Below are 17,077 nucleotides of genomic sequence, written 5' to 3' on the forward strand. Positions count from 1 at the left end.
TTTGGATTGGAGCTCAATCTTGAACGAAAAGTTCGTTCAGTAATAGGCACCATTACCATCTATCACAAAACACCAGTTACATAATGACTGCCAAAATGTGATAACCTACAAATAGAATTACGTAGGCGTGGATTTCTTTACGTTTCATTTCATAGCAGCGAGGAATTGCGAGAAAAGGTACCACGCTCATATAAGCTTATAATGAACGACTTTATCTATACAATCTGTTAACCGTATATATGTCTTTTTAGCTCGAAACAAAAAATTGTTCACTTTCAGGATGATTCCTACATTGATAGCGTTCATTGCTGTGGCATTTGGAGTCAGTAATGCTTTCTATATAGAAAAGCGTGATGATGTTGGAGCCGAATGTGGCTGTCTTCCACGTCAATTCGGTGGCAACTATGAACTCCGATTTTTGGATTTGGGTGATGAATATAATCCCAACAAGGATTTGACGACTTTTATCCTCGAAGGACGGTATGTGCTATCAAGTATTGTTATTCAAGAGATTGAGAGGTTGATGAAATCCGTTTATTGTACCTGGTCTAATATATTTCACTATCCGCTTTAACTAAATTGCTACGTTCCGATCATGTTGAATCTGTCAGTTAACCATGCTCAATCCAAGGCAAGAAAATTAACTCGATAGTTTAATGACGCTTTGGAAAATATTATCGCATATTGCTTGATATTGTCGACAATGAACGATACAATATACATCATATAATAATTAAGGATCTATGAAGTTGTTTCAGATTTGAAAATATCGATAATTGAATTTGAATTGGCCGGCAACCAGTCTAGCCCAGATATATTGACGACGTAGTGCACATCTCCTCAAGAATAATTATCAAATTCTATCAAGAATGAAATAAGAGTTATGAAATATATCTAATTACAAAATTAACGCCAAAATTTTCAATAGTTATCTTGAAACGCCAAGACGGGTGACGTAGGCGCGTCGACTCACACAGAACCCCCTAAAATAATACATAGTATCAATCTACATAAACATTATCGTAACGGTTTGTACGGCACCAAACAACCGCGCTAAGAAACGTCACAAGAACCAATTACCATACTATTTATACGTTCATCGTAAGACTAGATATCGGACATGATCTATGTTTTAGAATGTATCTAAGCGTTTTCTCCAAAATACATGTATCAATATAATGTAGATCAACTTTTCTCTTCTTAACAAGGGATCTATATACTTAACATGGGGCCATAATGTCCTAATTTTTCGGATGATACTAGGTTTATTTCATATTTTGATATACGCATATTCCAATTTTGATATACGCATATTCCATTTTTATACAAATTTCTATTCGTTTAGAATTGTGATAAATATGGACGAATTGAAATTCTACGTGACGATATCGAACAGGAAAAGACTAGCTGGGCGTGGAGGCAACGATGATGCTGATTGGTACGGACCAATGAACTACGCCTTGATCGCTGACCTCACCAGAGTAAGTAAAAAGTTCCAAAGTTTCAAACCTTTTTTCATTCAAGTTTATTTCACTCCATACTATACAAAAAATAATTATGAGTACAGATTAGTCTGTTCTACAATACATATTACATTATTACATATTACAAGGTGGCCAGAAGATGGGGCCAAAAAATCAAAAATGAAATAATTTTGCAGGAGTACATACATTGATACATAGAACTAATACAATCCAGCTTTTATAGAATACTTTTCAATCGCTATCAAAAAAGAGGATTGTAGTGCGCTGTAAGTCTAACTGGTGAGGAATTCAGGGGGTAGTGTTAACAGTTTATTTGCCTCTTACAGAATATAATATCGAGGGAACAAGACAAATATTGTTTGAACGTACATTTTGAAGAGGCGTCTCGTCAGTGGAAAAAAGTAGGAAAAAGATTTGATAGCATTCGCTGTTATGCAAGTGAGTAAAAATGAAATAGCTCCGTGTATACGATAAGGATGGGAACAGCGATTTGTAATGATTTTGATATTCAAGGAAATACAGAAAGTTCTACCGTGTCGAACAGAACGGACGATTCTGGCAAGAGAATGACATTCATGATACGTGAACTTTTCAGAGTATTCAATTTTACCTACTCGCTACCAGACTGCCATTTGAACGAAATTTCAGGAATATTAGTTATGCCACGTAGAGGTAAAAAATAAAATATTCGCTTACGCTGATAAGTATATGCACCTTCTTTTACGTCAATGCTTTTCACTCTGTAGGTCGGGAAGCGTTTCCTAAGTTTGACATTAAGATTGACAAATTGGATGCAAAAGAACTTGAAGGGGTAAAATTATGTGATAAACAGACGAGAGAAATTTCCGCATCCGTAAGTTCAACAAACAATGTAATGAGAAAATGTGTTCGTCCTCGTCGAATCGCTGAATACTTTCTGAGTTTCTCTGGTTTTTTATTACAGTTTATACCATCACTCCTGCCCTATCCATTCAACAGCATCCTGGAGAGGATTGATATTTTTGATTATTTATAAATGACTATGAATTACAATAAAGAGAATAAACATTTATTGCTATTCAGTATTTCATGTATACCTTTATTACCAATGAAACCTCTGCCGAGCAGTGAGGATAGCATAGAACCTCCCGTTCCAACAGTGAATAATCAAGTCTGAAATCTTACTTAAGCTAATAGTTTATTCGACTATTCGACTATAACCTAAGAAAATCATCTCCAGGAATACTGAATTGAAGCAACACTTTTGAATACATATATTCAAAAGAAGTTTTCGACGCGCATCACTGCGCCATGGTTAAAAAAGATAAATACAGATAATCGGGCGATAGAGATACGTAGTCCCGTAGGTGACATGGTGAGAAAAAGAATTTTTTTTTGTGGGAACAAAATAACCTTTTCGTAGCCACGAAACACGTTTCGTTCGTTTATTCTTCCAATATTTCAAAGATCTACCTTTATTTCAAGAGAAACCACCGAATCACGATATAAACGATACATATGATACTTTTATTTACGATACATATATTACTTTTTCCTTTGCTTTATTATGCGCGACGAGTGGGACGAAACATTAACAGAAATAAACGCTAATAGCAATACATAAATGGACGAGCTACGGGTAAGTGGTCAGTATTATTAGCTATTGGTTATTTTATTTTGATTATAGCTCAATCTTGAATGAAAAGATCGTTCAATAATCGGCATCATTACCATCTATCACAAAACACCAATTACGTAATGACTGCCAAAATGTAATAACCTACAAATAGAATTACGTAGGCGTGGATTTTTCTACGTATATGTCATTTCATAGCGAGGAAATGCGAGAAAATGTACTACGCTCATGTAAGCTTATAATGAATGACTATCTTTAAAATCTGCATATAAAACTGAATATATGGCTTTAAGGTTCAATACAAAACATTTTTCACTTTCAGGATGATTTCTACATTGATAGCGTTCATTGCTGTGGCGTTTGGAGTCATTAATGCTTTCTATATAGAAAAGCGTAATGATGTTGGAGCCAAATGTGGCTGTCTTCCACGTCAATTCGGTGGCAACTATGAACTCCGATTTTTGAATATGGGTGGTAAATATGATCCCTACAAGGATTTGACGACTTTTATCCTCGAAGGACGGTATGTGCTATCAAGTATTGTTATTCAAGAGATTGAGAGGTTGATGAAATCCGTTTATTGTACCTGGTCTAATATATTTCACTATCCGCTTTAACTAAATTGCTACGTTCCGATCATGTTGAATCTGTCAGTTAACCATGCTCAATCCAAGGCAAGAAAATTAACTCGATAGTTTAATGACGCTTTGGAAAATATTATCGCATATTGCTTGATATTGTCGACAATGAACGATACAATATACATCATATAATAATTAAGGATCTATGAAGTTGTTTCAGATTTGAAAATATCGATAATTGAATTTGAATTGGCCGGCAACCAGTCTAGCCCAGATATATTGACGACGTAGTGCACATCTCCTCAAGAATAATTATCAAATTCTATCAAGAATGAAATAAGAGTTATGAAATATATCTAATTACAAAATTAACGCCAAAATTTTCAATAGTTATCTTGAAACGCCAAGACGGGTGACGTAGGCGCGTCGACTCACACAGAACCCCCTAAAATAATACATAGTATCAATCTACATAAACATTATCGTAACGGTTTGTACGGCACCAAACAACCGCGCTAAGAAACGTCACAAGAACCAATTACCATACTATTTATACGTTCATCGTAAGACTAGATATCGGACATGATCTATGTTTTAGAATGTATCTAAGCGTTTTCTCCAAAATACATGTATCAATATAATGTAGATCAACTTTTCTCTTCTTAACAAGGGATCTATATACTTAACATGGGGCCATAATGTCCTAATTTTTCGGATGATACTAGGTTTATTTCATATTTTGATATACGCATATTCCAATTTTGATATACGCATATTCCATTTTTATACAAATTTCTATTCGTTTAGAATTGTGATAAATATGGACGAATTGAAATTCTACGTGACGATATCGAACAGGAAAAGACTAGCTGGGCGTGGAGGCAACGATGATGCTGATTGGTACGGACCAATGAACTACGCCTTGATCGCTGACCTCACCAGAGTAAGTAAAAAGTTCCAAAGTTTCAAACCTTTTTTCATTCAAGTTTATTTCACTCCATACTATACAAAAAATAATTATGAGTACAGATTAGTCTGTTCTACAATACATATTACATTATTACATATTACAAGGTGGCCAGAAGATGGGGCCAAAAAATCAAAAATGAAATAATTTTGCAGGAGTACATACATTGATACATAGAACTAATACAATCCAGCTTTTATAGAATACTTTTCAATCGCTATCAAAAAAGAGGATTGTAGTGCGCTGTAAGTCTAACTGGTGAGGAATTCAGGGGGTAGTGTTAACAGTTTATTTGCCTCTTACAGAATATAATATCGAGGGAACAAGACAAATATTGTTTGAACGTACATTTTGAAGAGGCGTCTCGTCAGTGGAAAAAAGTAGGAAAAAGATTTGATAGCATTCGCTGTTATGCAAGTGAGTAAAAATGAAATAGCTCCGTGTATACGATAAGGATGGGAACAGCGATTTGTAATGATTTTGATATTCAAGGAAATACAGAAAGTTCTACCGTGTCGAACAGAACGGACGATTCTGGCAAGAGAATGACATTCATGATACGTGAACTTTTCAGAGTATTCAATTTTACCTACTCGCTACCAGACTGCCATTTGAACGAAATTTCAGGAATATTAGTTATGCCACGTAGAGGTAAAAAATAAAATATTCGCTTACGCTGATAAGTATATGCACCTTCTTTTACGTCAATGCTTTTCACTCTGTAGGTCGGGAAGCGTTTCCTAAGTTTGACATTAAGATTGACAAATTGGATGCAAAAGAACTTGAAGGGGTAAAATTATGTGATAAACAGACGAGAGAAATTTCCGCATCCGTAAGTTCAACAAACAATGTAATGAGAAAATGTGTTCGTCCTCGTCGAATCGCTGAATACTTTCTGAGTTTCTCTGGTTTTTTATTACAGTTTATACCATCACTCCTGCCCTATCCATTCAACAGCATCCTGGAGAGGATTGATATTTTTGATTATTTATAAATGACTATGAATTACAATAAAGAGAATAAACATTTATTGCTATTCAGTATTTCATGTATACCTTTATTACCAATGAAACCTCTGCCGAGCAGTGAGGATAGCATAGAACCTCCCGTTCCAACAGTGAATAATCAAGTCTGAAATCTTACTTAAGCTAATAGTTTATTCGACTATTCGACTATAACCTAAGAAAATCATCTCCAGGAATACTGAATTGAAGCAACACTTTTGAATACATATATTCAAAAGAAGTTTTCGACGCGCATCACTGCGCCATGGTTAAAAAAGATAAATACAGATAATCGGGCGATAGAGATACGTAGTCCCGTAGGTGACATGGTGAGAAAAAGAATTTTTTTTTGTGGGAACAAAATAACCTTTTCGTAGCCACGAAACACGTTTCGTTCGTTTATTCTTCCAATATTTCAAAGATCTACCTTTATTTCAAGAGAAACCACCGAATCACGATATAAACGATACATATGATACTTTTATTTACGATACATATATTACTTTTTCCTTTGCTTTATTATGCGCGACGAGTGGGACGAAACATTAACAGAAATAAACGCTAATAGCAATACATAAATGGACGAGCTACGGGTAAGTGGTCAGTATTATTAGCTATTGGTTATTTTATTTTGATTATAGCTCAATCTTGAATGAAAAGATCGTTCAATAATCGGCATCATTACCATCTATCACAAAACACCAATTACGTAATGACTGCCAAAATGTAATAACCTACAAATAGAATTACGTAGGCGTGGATTTTTCTACGTATATGTCATTTCATAGCGAGGAAATGCGAGAAAATGTACTACGCTCATGTAAGCTTATAATGAATGACTATCTTTAAAATCTGCATATAAAACTGAATATATGGCTTTAAGGTTCAATACAAAACATTTTTCACTTTCAGGATGATTTCTACATTGATAGCGTTCATTGCTGTGGCGTTTGGAGTCATTAATGCTTTCTATATAGAAAAGCGTAATGATGTTGGAGCCAAATGTGGCTGTCTTCCACGTCAATTCGGTGGCAACTATGAACTCCGATTTTTGAATATGGGTGGTAAATATGATCCCTACAAGGATTTGACGACTTTTATCCTCGAAGGACGGTATGTGCTATCAAGTATTGTTATTCAAGAGATTGAGAGGTTGATGAAATCCGTTTATCATACCTGGTCTAATCTATTTCACTATCCGCTTTAACTAAATTGCTACGTTCCGATCACGTGGAATCTGTCAGTTAACCATGCTCAATCCAAGGCAAGAAAATTAACTCGATAGTTTAATGAAGCTTTGGAAAATATTATCGCATATTGCTTGATATTGTCGACAATGAACGATACAATATACATCATTTGATAATTAAGGATCTATGAAGTTGTTTCAGATTTGAAAATATCGATAATTGAATTTGAATTGGCCGGCAACCAGTCTAGCCCAGATATATTGACGACGTAGTGCACATCTCCTCAAAAATAATTTTCAAATTTCATCAGAAATAAAATTAGAGTTATGAAATATATCTAATTACAAAATGAACGCCAAAATTCTCAATAGTCATTTTGAAACTCTCAAGATGGATGACATAAGCACTATCGTAAGACTAGATATCGGATATGAATTATGTTTTATAGATTATGAACGTATCTAAGCGTTTTCCAGAATAAATGTATCAATATAATGTAGATCAACTTATCTCTTCTTGACAAGGGATCTATATACTTAACAGGGTGCCATAATTTCCAAATTTTTCGGATGATACTAGGTTTATTTCATATTTTATATGCGTACATTCCATTTCTTATACAAATTTCTATTTGTTTAGAATCGTGATAAATATGGACGAATTAAAATTCTATGTGACGCTAACGAACAGGAAAAGACTAGCTGGGCGTGGAGGCAACGATGAAGCTGGTTGGTACGGACCAATGAACTACGCCTTGATGGCTGACCTCACCAAAGTAAGTACCAAGTTCCGAAGTTTCAAACCTCTTTTCATTCCAGTTCATTTTGATCCATATTTTACAAAAAAAAATTCTGAGCACATATAAGTCCGTCCTACAATACATATTAAATATTACATATCACATGGTGGCCAGAAGATGACCAAAAAAATTAAATAAAACAATTTCGCAGGAGTTTTTGTAAGTACATACATTGATATAGATCTGATACAATAAATAACGCTTTTTAAAGAATACTTATGAATCGCTATCGCTAAAAGAGGAATATAGTGCACTGTAAGCCTAACTGGTGAGGAATTCAGGGGGTAGTGTTATAACAGTTTATTTGCCTCTTTAATATAACGGGCAAGCCGTTTCTTGTACTTTGCCGTGTTAAAAAGTGCCTGAGGTGCGTATAGATTTGATCGCCTGTTTTTAGTAATTGTGTAAATAAAGTTACATTCTAGAATGAAATGGAACTCGTTACCGACGAGGTTCATAATGCACTTATCGCATATGCGTTCATCCCTAGGGATATTATAGAAACGACCGGTCTCAATTGGTAGTTTGTGATTTGAGCATCTTAATCTACATATCATTATACAAATACATACTGAGTAACTTTGCGGCATTAGTGGAGTTTGCGAGGTTTGTAATCTAAATAATGATATTCAGATATCACATTTTTACAGAATATAATATCGAGTAAAACAGGCAATCGTTGTGCGAACGCATATTTTAAATGGGCGAATCGTCAGTGGAAGAACATAGGAACAAATTTTGAAATCATTCGCTGTTACCCAAGTGAGTAAAAATGACATAGCTTCACATATGCGATAAGGATGAGAACAGCGATTTGTAATGATTTTGTTATTTTAGGATATACAGAAAGTTCTACCGTGTCGAACAGAACGGACGATTCTGGAATGAGAATGACATTCATGTTACGTAGAATGTTCAGTGCATTCAATTTGACCTACTCACTAGCAGACTGTCAATTGATCGAAATTTCTGGATTTAAATTCATGCCACGTGGAGGTAAAAAAAAACAAAATATTCGCTAACGCTGATAAGTATATGCACCTTCTTTTACGTCAATGCTTTTCACTATGTAGGTAAAGTAGTGTATCCTAAGTTTGACATAAAGATTGACAAATTGGATGCAAAAGAACTTGACGGGGTAAAACCATGTGATGGACCGATGAGAGTAATTCCCGCATACGTAAGTTCAAGAAACAGTGCAATGAGAAAATGGGTTCGGTCCCCGTCGAATCGCTGAATACTTTTGAGTTTCTGTGGTTTTTTCTTTCAGGAAATACCATCACTCCTGCCCTATCCATTCGACGATCTGCCTGGAGAAGATATTGTCTTTGACTTTTTATAACTGACTATGTATTACAATAAACAGAATCATCAGTATTTATTGCTGTTCTGTATTTCATGTAACCAATGAAACACTATCGCCGAGCTGTGAGGATAATATGGAACCTCCCTTTCTAATAGTGAATAATCAAGTCTGAAATCTTACTTAAGCTAATAGTTTATTCGGATTTTCAACTATAACCTAAAAATAATCATCTTCAAGAATACTGAATTGAAGCAACACTTTTGAATACGTATTTTCAAAAGATTGTTAAATCTATATATTATTATAATAAGATTATATCGGTAATTTTTTAAATTCATCTAATTCTAAATTCCATTAGTGCATTAGCTTATGCACTATCTTCAATCATCATTAAAGAACCTAAATATACACGAGGCGTGGAATTCACGCTATCTAAAATATCATTACTTTACGTTTTTCTTGATGAAATTCCATCGTCGTCGAAACCACCAACTGGCTAAAGATTTTGTCAAAAAAAAAGATTCCCAGAACACAACATAATCGTCGACGTTACAACAAGGAATTCAAAATGCGACGAACATCAGATATAAATGGTTACCAGTTCGACTTGATTATTATCTTGATTTGATCTACTATGTCTCAACTCTGCGGTCTATATTCAAGGCGAAGAAGGCCGCCAGTTCGGCTCGATCCAATCACGACAAAAGTTATCTATTCATCGTCAAACTTTCATTGATAATGGGTCTGACGTGGTGTCTCGGTTTATTCGTTTCGATGTTCGATTCTGATATACTTCGTATTTTTTATACGACGTTCAACGGGTCCCAGGGATTCCTCATTTTTGTTTGCTTCGTGTTGAGGCCAAAAGTTTTTCGCTTGTATCGGCGACTTTTTGAAACGTGTTGCAATAACAACGGTGTTGACATTGTTATAATAGTGTTTAGGCCAGATCGATACTAAACGAAAAAACAGTAAACAATATCCAAATAAATTGATTTAGATTTTGAAGTATCTTCATCTCTTTCCGGGCGTGAAAATTTGGTATATTCAAAGACGTTCGTCGTCAACAAGGCTTTGAGTAGTTGTTAATAAAAGACTTATGGCTCCAGTGTTTTACCAAACAATGCGAAGTAAAACATTACACTCATGAAAAATTTATCAAAATTTACTTATCTTTGTTCAGCGTCATACGGATGCCTACGGAAGCCCCTTGGTGACATATGAGATAATCTTTTTCACAATTTCGACTTATTATGTCTAAATTCGACTTAATACGAAATTCGACATCAAAAGTCGAAGTCGAAATTATGAGAACATTATCTCGTCCGTCACCTAGAGGCTTCCGTAGTGTCAACTTTTAATGAAACAGTCTTTCTATATAACTACCTACTCTTAACGTTATCTATTACTGGTACATACACGCACCGAACGCGGAAGGCGACATATTTCCGACGCGACTATTCTTAATGTTTTTTGACGCGCATCACTATGCCAAAGTTTAAAGAAAAATCAATACAGATAATCGGGCGCCAGAAATACGGAGAGAAATAGATATTTTTTCGTGGGAACGAAATAATCTTTTCGTTGCCACGAAAAACATTTCGTTCGTTCATTCTTCAACTATTTCAAAGATTTACCTTTATTTCAAGAGAAACCACCATATTGTCACGATATAAACGATATATATGATAAATGCCCACGAGAGGTTCTCACGATTTTGCAGACGTTACGTAATCATCAATTCACATTTCAGGCCACGAAATGCCAACTAACTTTTTCCTCTGCGTTATTACGGGCGAAGACTGGGACAAAAATATTTAACAGGAAATAACAGCTAATACAATAAATAAGTGGACAATCTACGGGTTAGTGGTTAGAATTATTAGCTTATGGTTATTTTATTTGGATTGGAGCTCAATCTTGAATGCAAAGTTCGTTCAGTAATAGGCATCATTACCATCTATCACAAAACACCAGTTACGTAGTGACTGCCAAAATGTAATAACCTATAAATAGAATTAAGCGTGGATTTTTCTACGTATATGTCATTTCATAGCGAGAAATTGCGAGAAAAGGTACCACGCTCATGTAAGCTTATAATGAACGACTTTATCTATACAATCTGTTAACCGTATATATGTCTTGAAGGCTCGAAACAAAACGTTGTTCACTTTCAGGATGATTCCTACATTGATAGCGTTCATTGCTGCGGCGTTTGGAGTCAGTAATGCTTTCTATATAGAAAAGCGTGATGATGTTGGAGCCGAATGTGGCTGTGTTCCACGTCAATTTGGTGGCAACTATGAATTCCGTATTGTGGATACTGGTCGCAAGAATGATCCTAATAAGGAATTGACAACTTTCATCCTCGAAGGACGGTATGTGCTATCGAGTATTATGATAAAAAATTGGGAAGTTAGAGAAATCCATTTATCATATCTGCTATTTTCCGATATCACACATCTGTTTCACTATTTGCTTTAAGTACGTAGAATTTTACGTTCAGGTCATGCGGAATTTGTCAATTGACCATGCTTAACACGACGTATTTAGCTCTGCATGTCAGTCATCTCAGTGGTCCTATCTATAGGTCATTATAGATATTATATAAGTTGTTGATATATCCAGGGATGAAAAATTGACTCGGAAGGTAAAAGGTTAATCGCATTCTAGTCTAGCCCAACCCTTTACCCAACCATTCATCGTATTTAAGTCGTTTAGATAATTTTTCATCCCTGGCCTATTTTACCTTACCCTTGTAAATAGATTGTTAGACAATTCGATGTCGGGTACGAATTCTATTTCATATTATATATCTAAGCGTTTTTCCCAAGAATTAAGGTCAGATGAGTTTAAGAGTGTCTCGAAGGAAGAAGCAACGGATCTACGAACTTAACAACGGGCGATAAATTTCAATTTGTCTTTCGGAGGTTCTTTGAGATTCGAAAGATTTCATTTTTCATACGATATTGTTATTCGTTTAGAATCGTGATAGACATGGACGTAAAGAAATTATACGTGGCGATAACGAACAGGAAAAAACCAGCTGGAATTGAAGGCAACAATGAAGCTGGTTGGTATGGACCGTTGGACTATGCCTTCATGGGTGACTTCACCAAAGTAAGTACACATACTTGAACTAAATGAAACTTCGCAATTCTTAATTCAAATTTGATCCAATTGTCACATTTTTACAGAATATACTATCAATGAAAACAGGAAGTTTTTGTATAAACGCACATTATGAATCGGCCTTTCTTCGAAGGAAAAAATTGGGGGAAAAGCTTGATAGCATTCGCTGTTTCCTAAGTGAGTAAAAATGAAATAGCTCCATGTATACGAAAAGGATGTAAACAGCGATTTGTAATGATTTTGATGTTTTAGGAAATACAGACAGTTCTACCGTGTCGAACAGAACGGACGATTCTGGAAAGGGAATGACATTCATGTTACGTGAAATGTTCAGTGAATTCAATTTGACCTACTCGCTACCAGACTGCCATTTGAACGAAATTTCTGGATTATATTTGTTACCGCGTAGAGGTAAAAACAAATAAATATTCGCTTACGCTGATAAGTATATGCACCTTCTTATCCGTAAATGCTTTTCACTATGTAGGTGAGGCGGTCTTTCCTAAGTTTGACATAAGCATTGACAAATTTGATGCGAAGGAACTTGACGGGGTAACATTATGTGATAAACCGATCAAAGAAATATCTACACACGTAAGTTACACATGAGCAAATGTGGACCCCTTCGTCGAATCGATGAAATATTTTTAAGCTTCTCTGCTTTTATCTTTTAGCAAATACCATCACTCTTCTTACCCTATCCGTTCAACACATGATTGGCCTAAAGTAGTTCCGCGAATGAACTGAGAATGAAAACAATTGAACTCGTATGGATTATGAATAACTGACTACGTATTACAATAAACAGAATCATCAGTATTTATTGCTATTCTGTATTTCATCTATACCTTTATAACCATTTAAACACTCTGTATGATATAGAGAATGCAGTCACGCTATCTTGTGAAAATAAAATCCGAAATGTTTCTTGAGCTCATGGTCTATGCGACCTTTCGACTTTAACCTAATAGTCACCTTTAGTCGTTTGAGACACGTATATTCTATCGATTGCCTGTTTTTCACAACAATCACATGTATATTTTAAAAAGAATGTTTTAAAGGCGTTTTATTCGTAAGTCCATTAGTGCATTAGCTTCTGCGCGATCTTCAATCAACATTAAAGAACCTAAATGTATAAGGCGTGGAATTCACGCTATTTAGATATCCATTACTTCGAATATTTCTTTTGAAATTCCGCCGTCGTCGACACCAGTCAGAAAACATGTTCGCTATCGTCACAGTTCTCGGCATCTTATCTCAAATAGCGACGCTTTGTTCGTCGAAGAAGATTTATAGCGGTAAGTTCATATCGATTCAGTGTTCGACTCGGCTTTAAAATCATCATTCACGCTGTTGTTGTCTGTCATGATTCTACGATATTTTGGATGCTGTTTTAGGTGCTTCGACGAATGTGTCCAATTGTAATAACGGTGGCAACTGGTGTTCCGAAACCGAATTCTGTCATTCAATGGGAACATGTTGTCCGAGTTATGAAACTAGTGAAAATAAGTCAATCGTGATGGGCGGGGATGAGAAATTGGAAAGCGATCAGTTTTCCTACTACACCAGTTGCGTCAATTTCGACGTGCCATATTTTGAAATGCATGCCAAAGGACGTGACGATCTTTGGGCAGTATCGATGTGTCCGCTGCAGTACCGCGATAACTCAATCCGTCAACTTTGCCAAAATCCTTCTGACATAGATGACAATTCGCAACTCTCCGACCTAATCCAATATACACCAGTCATTTACAAAAAAGTGCTCTTTCGAAACTTTTATTGCTTTAGTTGTCATATAGACATCGTTCCAGATAATTTCGAATTGAAACAAATCCAAATTGAGTTCGTCAAACCGGAAATTTCACGGCTAAAAGATAGTCCCACCGTTGACATCAAACTGTTCCCACGATTGAAAAATTCGTACGACGTAAAATTCAAATGGGACACTTATCTGACGACGAGATGTTTTAACGCGGATGTTCATCGACAGATTACGAGGTGTCCGAATCATACGGATTCGTTATGTCATCATTACGTGGAAACAGTGAGCCATACACGACTCAACATCATGTTCAGGAACTACCACTGCGCTGTTTGCCACGGTTTTAACCTCGAAGAACTCGCCTGTCATCAATCGTACCGGGCTGACTTCGCGCGTGCATTTGCCAGATTATCGATCTTGTTTGACCTATCAAAACCAGATGTAACTGTAGCGCAACTGCGCCAATTTGGGACATTAGTGGACTCGTCGCTAGGGTGTAAAGTCCCGGGTATGATCTACAATACAATCACCAAAATGTGTCAAAATCGTTCTGACTTCGAGGAAATGTTTCCAGAATCACATCTATATCGACAGGTCTACGTAAATTTGCGATTGCAGCACATATCTAAAACAAAATACGCTCATTTTTTCGACAAGCTGAAAAATACATTTAGCGTCTTCACGGGCGATTTTAATGCTAATATTTCTATAGTGACAAACTGGTGCAACGAATCGACGTGTTTACATGTGATCAGTTTCACGCTGAAAGTTTTCACCGATTTGACCGAGAGTCAAATACACGACAAAATAACGATCTCCGCCGAAACACCGAATTCGGAACACGATATTTTCAAAATCGTACAACTAACAGTCGCAAACTTTGAAAACCACCAACCGCAAAAAGATTGCGTCAAAAAACGATTCCCAGAACAAAACATATCGTCGGCGATACAACAAGGAATTCAGTATATTCGACTAGTCGATGAATCAAATAAGAATGCGACAGACATGCGATCTAGATGGTTACCAGTTCGACTTGATTCCGGGGTTCATATCAAATACATTCAACGAAATGGAAGAAAACGAAAAGAAATCTTCGTTTGCAAACGAAAGTTTTGTAAAACCGAAAGGATTTTCAGTCGTTCATTTTTTACCAATTCGACAAGTGGATTGAGCTTAGTAATTCCAGGCGATTTGGATCTAACTCTAAATAGAGATCAGGTGATATTGATGGGTAATATCTCGGTCGTCTGTCTGGACGAATTTCTAGCACGTCATTTGACTGACTCTACGAACATCGAAGGTATTATAACTGTAGTCACGTGTTCCTTGTCCCTAGCAGGACTAATGTCGCTTCTACTGACCTATTCTTTATTCTCAGCTTTGCGGACAGTCCCCGGTTTGACGCTGATGCATCTGTCCGCTTCGCTATTCCTCGTCGTACTTATTTTCAACGCGATCATATCACGGGAATTCCTGACGCATTATTGGATGCTCTGTAATATCCTCGGTATTTCTACTCATTATCTCTGGTTCGTCGTTTTCTCTTGGACCACTGTGATCAGTTACGATACGTTCCACGCGTTCAGCAATTCAACAGTCGCCGAGAACTCGCAGAAGCTCCTAAGATATCGCTATTATTGTTTATTCGCGTGGTTATTCCCGCTTTTCCCCATATTCATATTCACCGCAATAACCTTCGCGTTACCCGATACTGGATTCAAATACGCCGACCAACGAAAGAAAATTTGTTGGATCTCAAATCGGCTGCAACTTGTGTGTACATTTCTGTCTCCGATTTTAATTCTATGTTTAACTAATTTGATCTACTATGTCTTAACTCTGCGGGCTATATTCGAGGCGAAGAAGGCCGCCAGTTCGGCACGATCCAATCGCGACAAAAGTTATCTATTCATCGTCAAACTTTCATTGATAATGGGTCTGACGTGGTGTCTTGGTTTATTGGTTTCGATGTTCGATTCTGAAATACTTCGTATTTTCTACACGACGTTCAACGGGTCCCAGGGATTCCTCATTTTTATTTGCTTCGTGTTGAGACCGAAGGTTTTTCGTTTGTATCGACGACTTTTTGAAACGTGTTGCAATAACAACGGTGTCAAGTAATATTGTAATAATAGTGTTTAGACCAGATCGATATTAAACAGAAAATATGTAAACGATTCCAAAACTACGAAAAATCAGCGATGGAATAATATCTCAATAAAAATGATTTCATTTTTGAAAAATATCTTTGTCTTTTCCCGGGTGTGGAGAATTCTGTGTGTGGCATATTCTAACGAGGACTTTTAGTGGTCGTTAAAAATGTACTGTCCAAAGCGATAGACAACAAACGGGTGACATGCCAGTAATGAGACAGAATATTAGAAATTGGTTCGAACAAGAAATCATTTAATCATGAAGTAGACAATTAAAAGAATGTACAATATTGATAAAAAATATGCGCTTAACCGTTTCGTCGATGCTTGAAACGAACTTGATTTTTCAGCGAATCATTTTCAATATCCAGCTTCGCCATGTGACTAATGATTATGGGCGAGAACTAGAACGAAAATATCTTACAGGTAATAACAGCTGATAGTAATAAATAAGGGGACGATCTACGTGTATGAATTTAAATGTCGTCTTCAATATGCGTCATAACCATTTCAAAACAATGACGGACAAAAGTTGATCACCTACAAGTAAGGCGTGGATTTTCCTGCGTATGTTCAATTTAATTCAACGATCTCTTTATTGTACTGAATACACCACTTTCTGGCCGAGATGTACAGAGTGATATCTACAAAATAGTATTTTACAAACCATAGACGCGAAAATCTACGCGCTAAATGCAACAAACAATATGAAGAAGGGGTCGAGTCACAAGAATTCTTTGGAGTAAATCTAATTTTTTCTTTCAGAACATACCGTTACTCTTACCCTACGACTTTATACTCTGCAGCCCTTAAACCTAGAATTCGCTAGTGATTCTAGAATCCCATGAATAATAACTGAAGATAAAAGAAATTAAACTCGTGTAGATTATGTATTACACGTGCTACTGACATGATCACAAGTATGCATCGTTATTCTGCCGTTATTTTTGCCATACGTGTATTCAGATGCCCACTTTTTACAACGGCGAAATTCACGGGTATACAAATTGCCTACTATTTTTAATAAGATTATATCAGCCACTTTTATACGCGTCTAACTCTAAACGCCATTAGTGCATTA

At 36.1% G+C, this 17,077-nt stretch overlaps 4 protein-coding genes across 4 annotated transcripts; all 4 read left to right on the forward strand.

Moving 5' to 3' along the window:
• The first annotated feature begins 167 nt into the window (after positions 1-167).
• LOC141904710 (uncharacterized) lies at positions 168-2,521 on the forward strand. The gene is made up of 7 exons (XM_074793350.1): positions 168-177; positions 280-480; positions 1,346-1,481; positions 1,811-1,922; positions 1,998-2,156; positions 2,231-2,337; positions 2,428-2,521. The coding sequence occupies exons 2-7, from the start codon at positions 281-283 to the stop codon at positions 2,497-2,499; spliced, it is 786 nt and encodes a 261-aa protein (XP_074649451.1). The 5' UTR covers positions 168-177; position 280; the 3' UTR covers positions 2,500-2,521.
• Positions 2,522-3,615: 1,094 nt separating this feature from the next.
• On the forward strand, positions 3,616-5,663 carry LOC141904764 (uncharacterized). Its single transcript, XM_074793414.1, has 6 exons — positions 3,616-3,622; positions 4,488-4,623; positions 4,953-5,064; positions 5,140-5,298; positions 5,373-5,479; positions 5,570-5,663. Exons 2-6 carry the CDS (start codon positions 4,501-4,503, stop codon positions 5,639-5,641), a joined length of 573 nt encoding a protein of 190 aa, XP_074649515.1. The 5' UTR covers positions 3,616-3,622; positions 4,488-4,500; the 3' UTR covers positions 5,642-5,663.
• A 787-nt stretch (positions 5,664-6,450) lies between these two features.
• On the forward strand, positions 6,451-9,014 carry LOC141904654 (uncharacterized). Its single transcript, XM_074793286.1, has 7 exons — positions 6,451-6,471; positions 6,564-6,764; positions 7,481-7,616; positions 8,291-8,402; positions 8,478-8,636; positions 8,714-8,820; positions 8,911-9,014. Coding segments are annotated over exons 1-7 (789 nt in total). The 5' UTR covers positions 6,451-6,469; the 3' UTR covers positions 8,983-9,014.
• Positions 9,015-10,978: 1,964 nt separating this feature from the next.
• Positions 10,979-13,041, forward strand: LOC141904096 (uncharacterized). Its single transcript, XM_074792555.1, has 7 exons — positions 10,979-11,021; positions 11,124-11,324; positions 11,931-12,066; positions 12,144-12,255; positions 12,331-12,489; positions 12,566-12,672; positions 12,753-13,041. Exons 2-7 carry the CDS (start codon positions 11,125-11,127, stop codon positions 12,792-12,794), a joined length of 756 nt encoding a protein of 251 aa, XP_074648656.1. The 5' UTR covers positions 10,979-11,021; position 11,124; the 3' UTR covers positions 12,795-13,041.
• The last annotated feature ends 4,036 nt before the right edge of the window (positions 13,042-17,077 follow it).

The sequence above is a fragment of the Tubulanus polymorphus genome, chromosome 4 (genome assembly GCF_964204645.1).
Source record: "Tubulanus polymorphus chromosome 4, tnTubPoly1.2, whole genome shotgun sequence".
Lineage (NCBI taxonomy): Eukaryota > Metazoa > Nemertea > Palaeonemertea > Tubulaniformes > Tubulanidae > Tubulanus > Tubulanus polymorphus.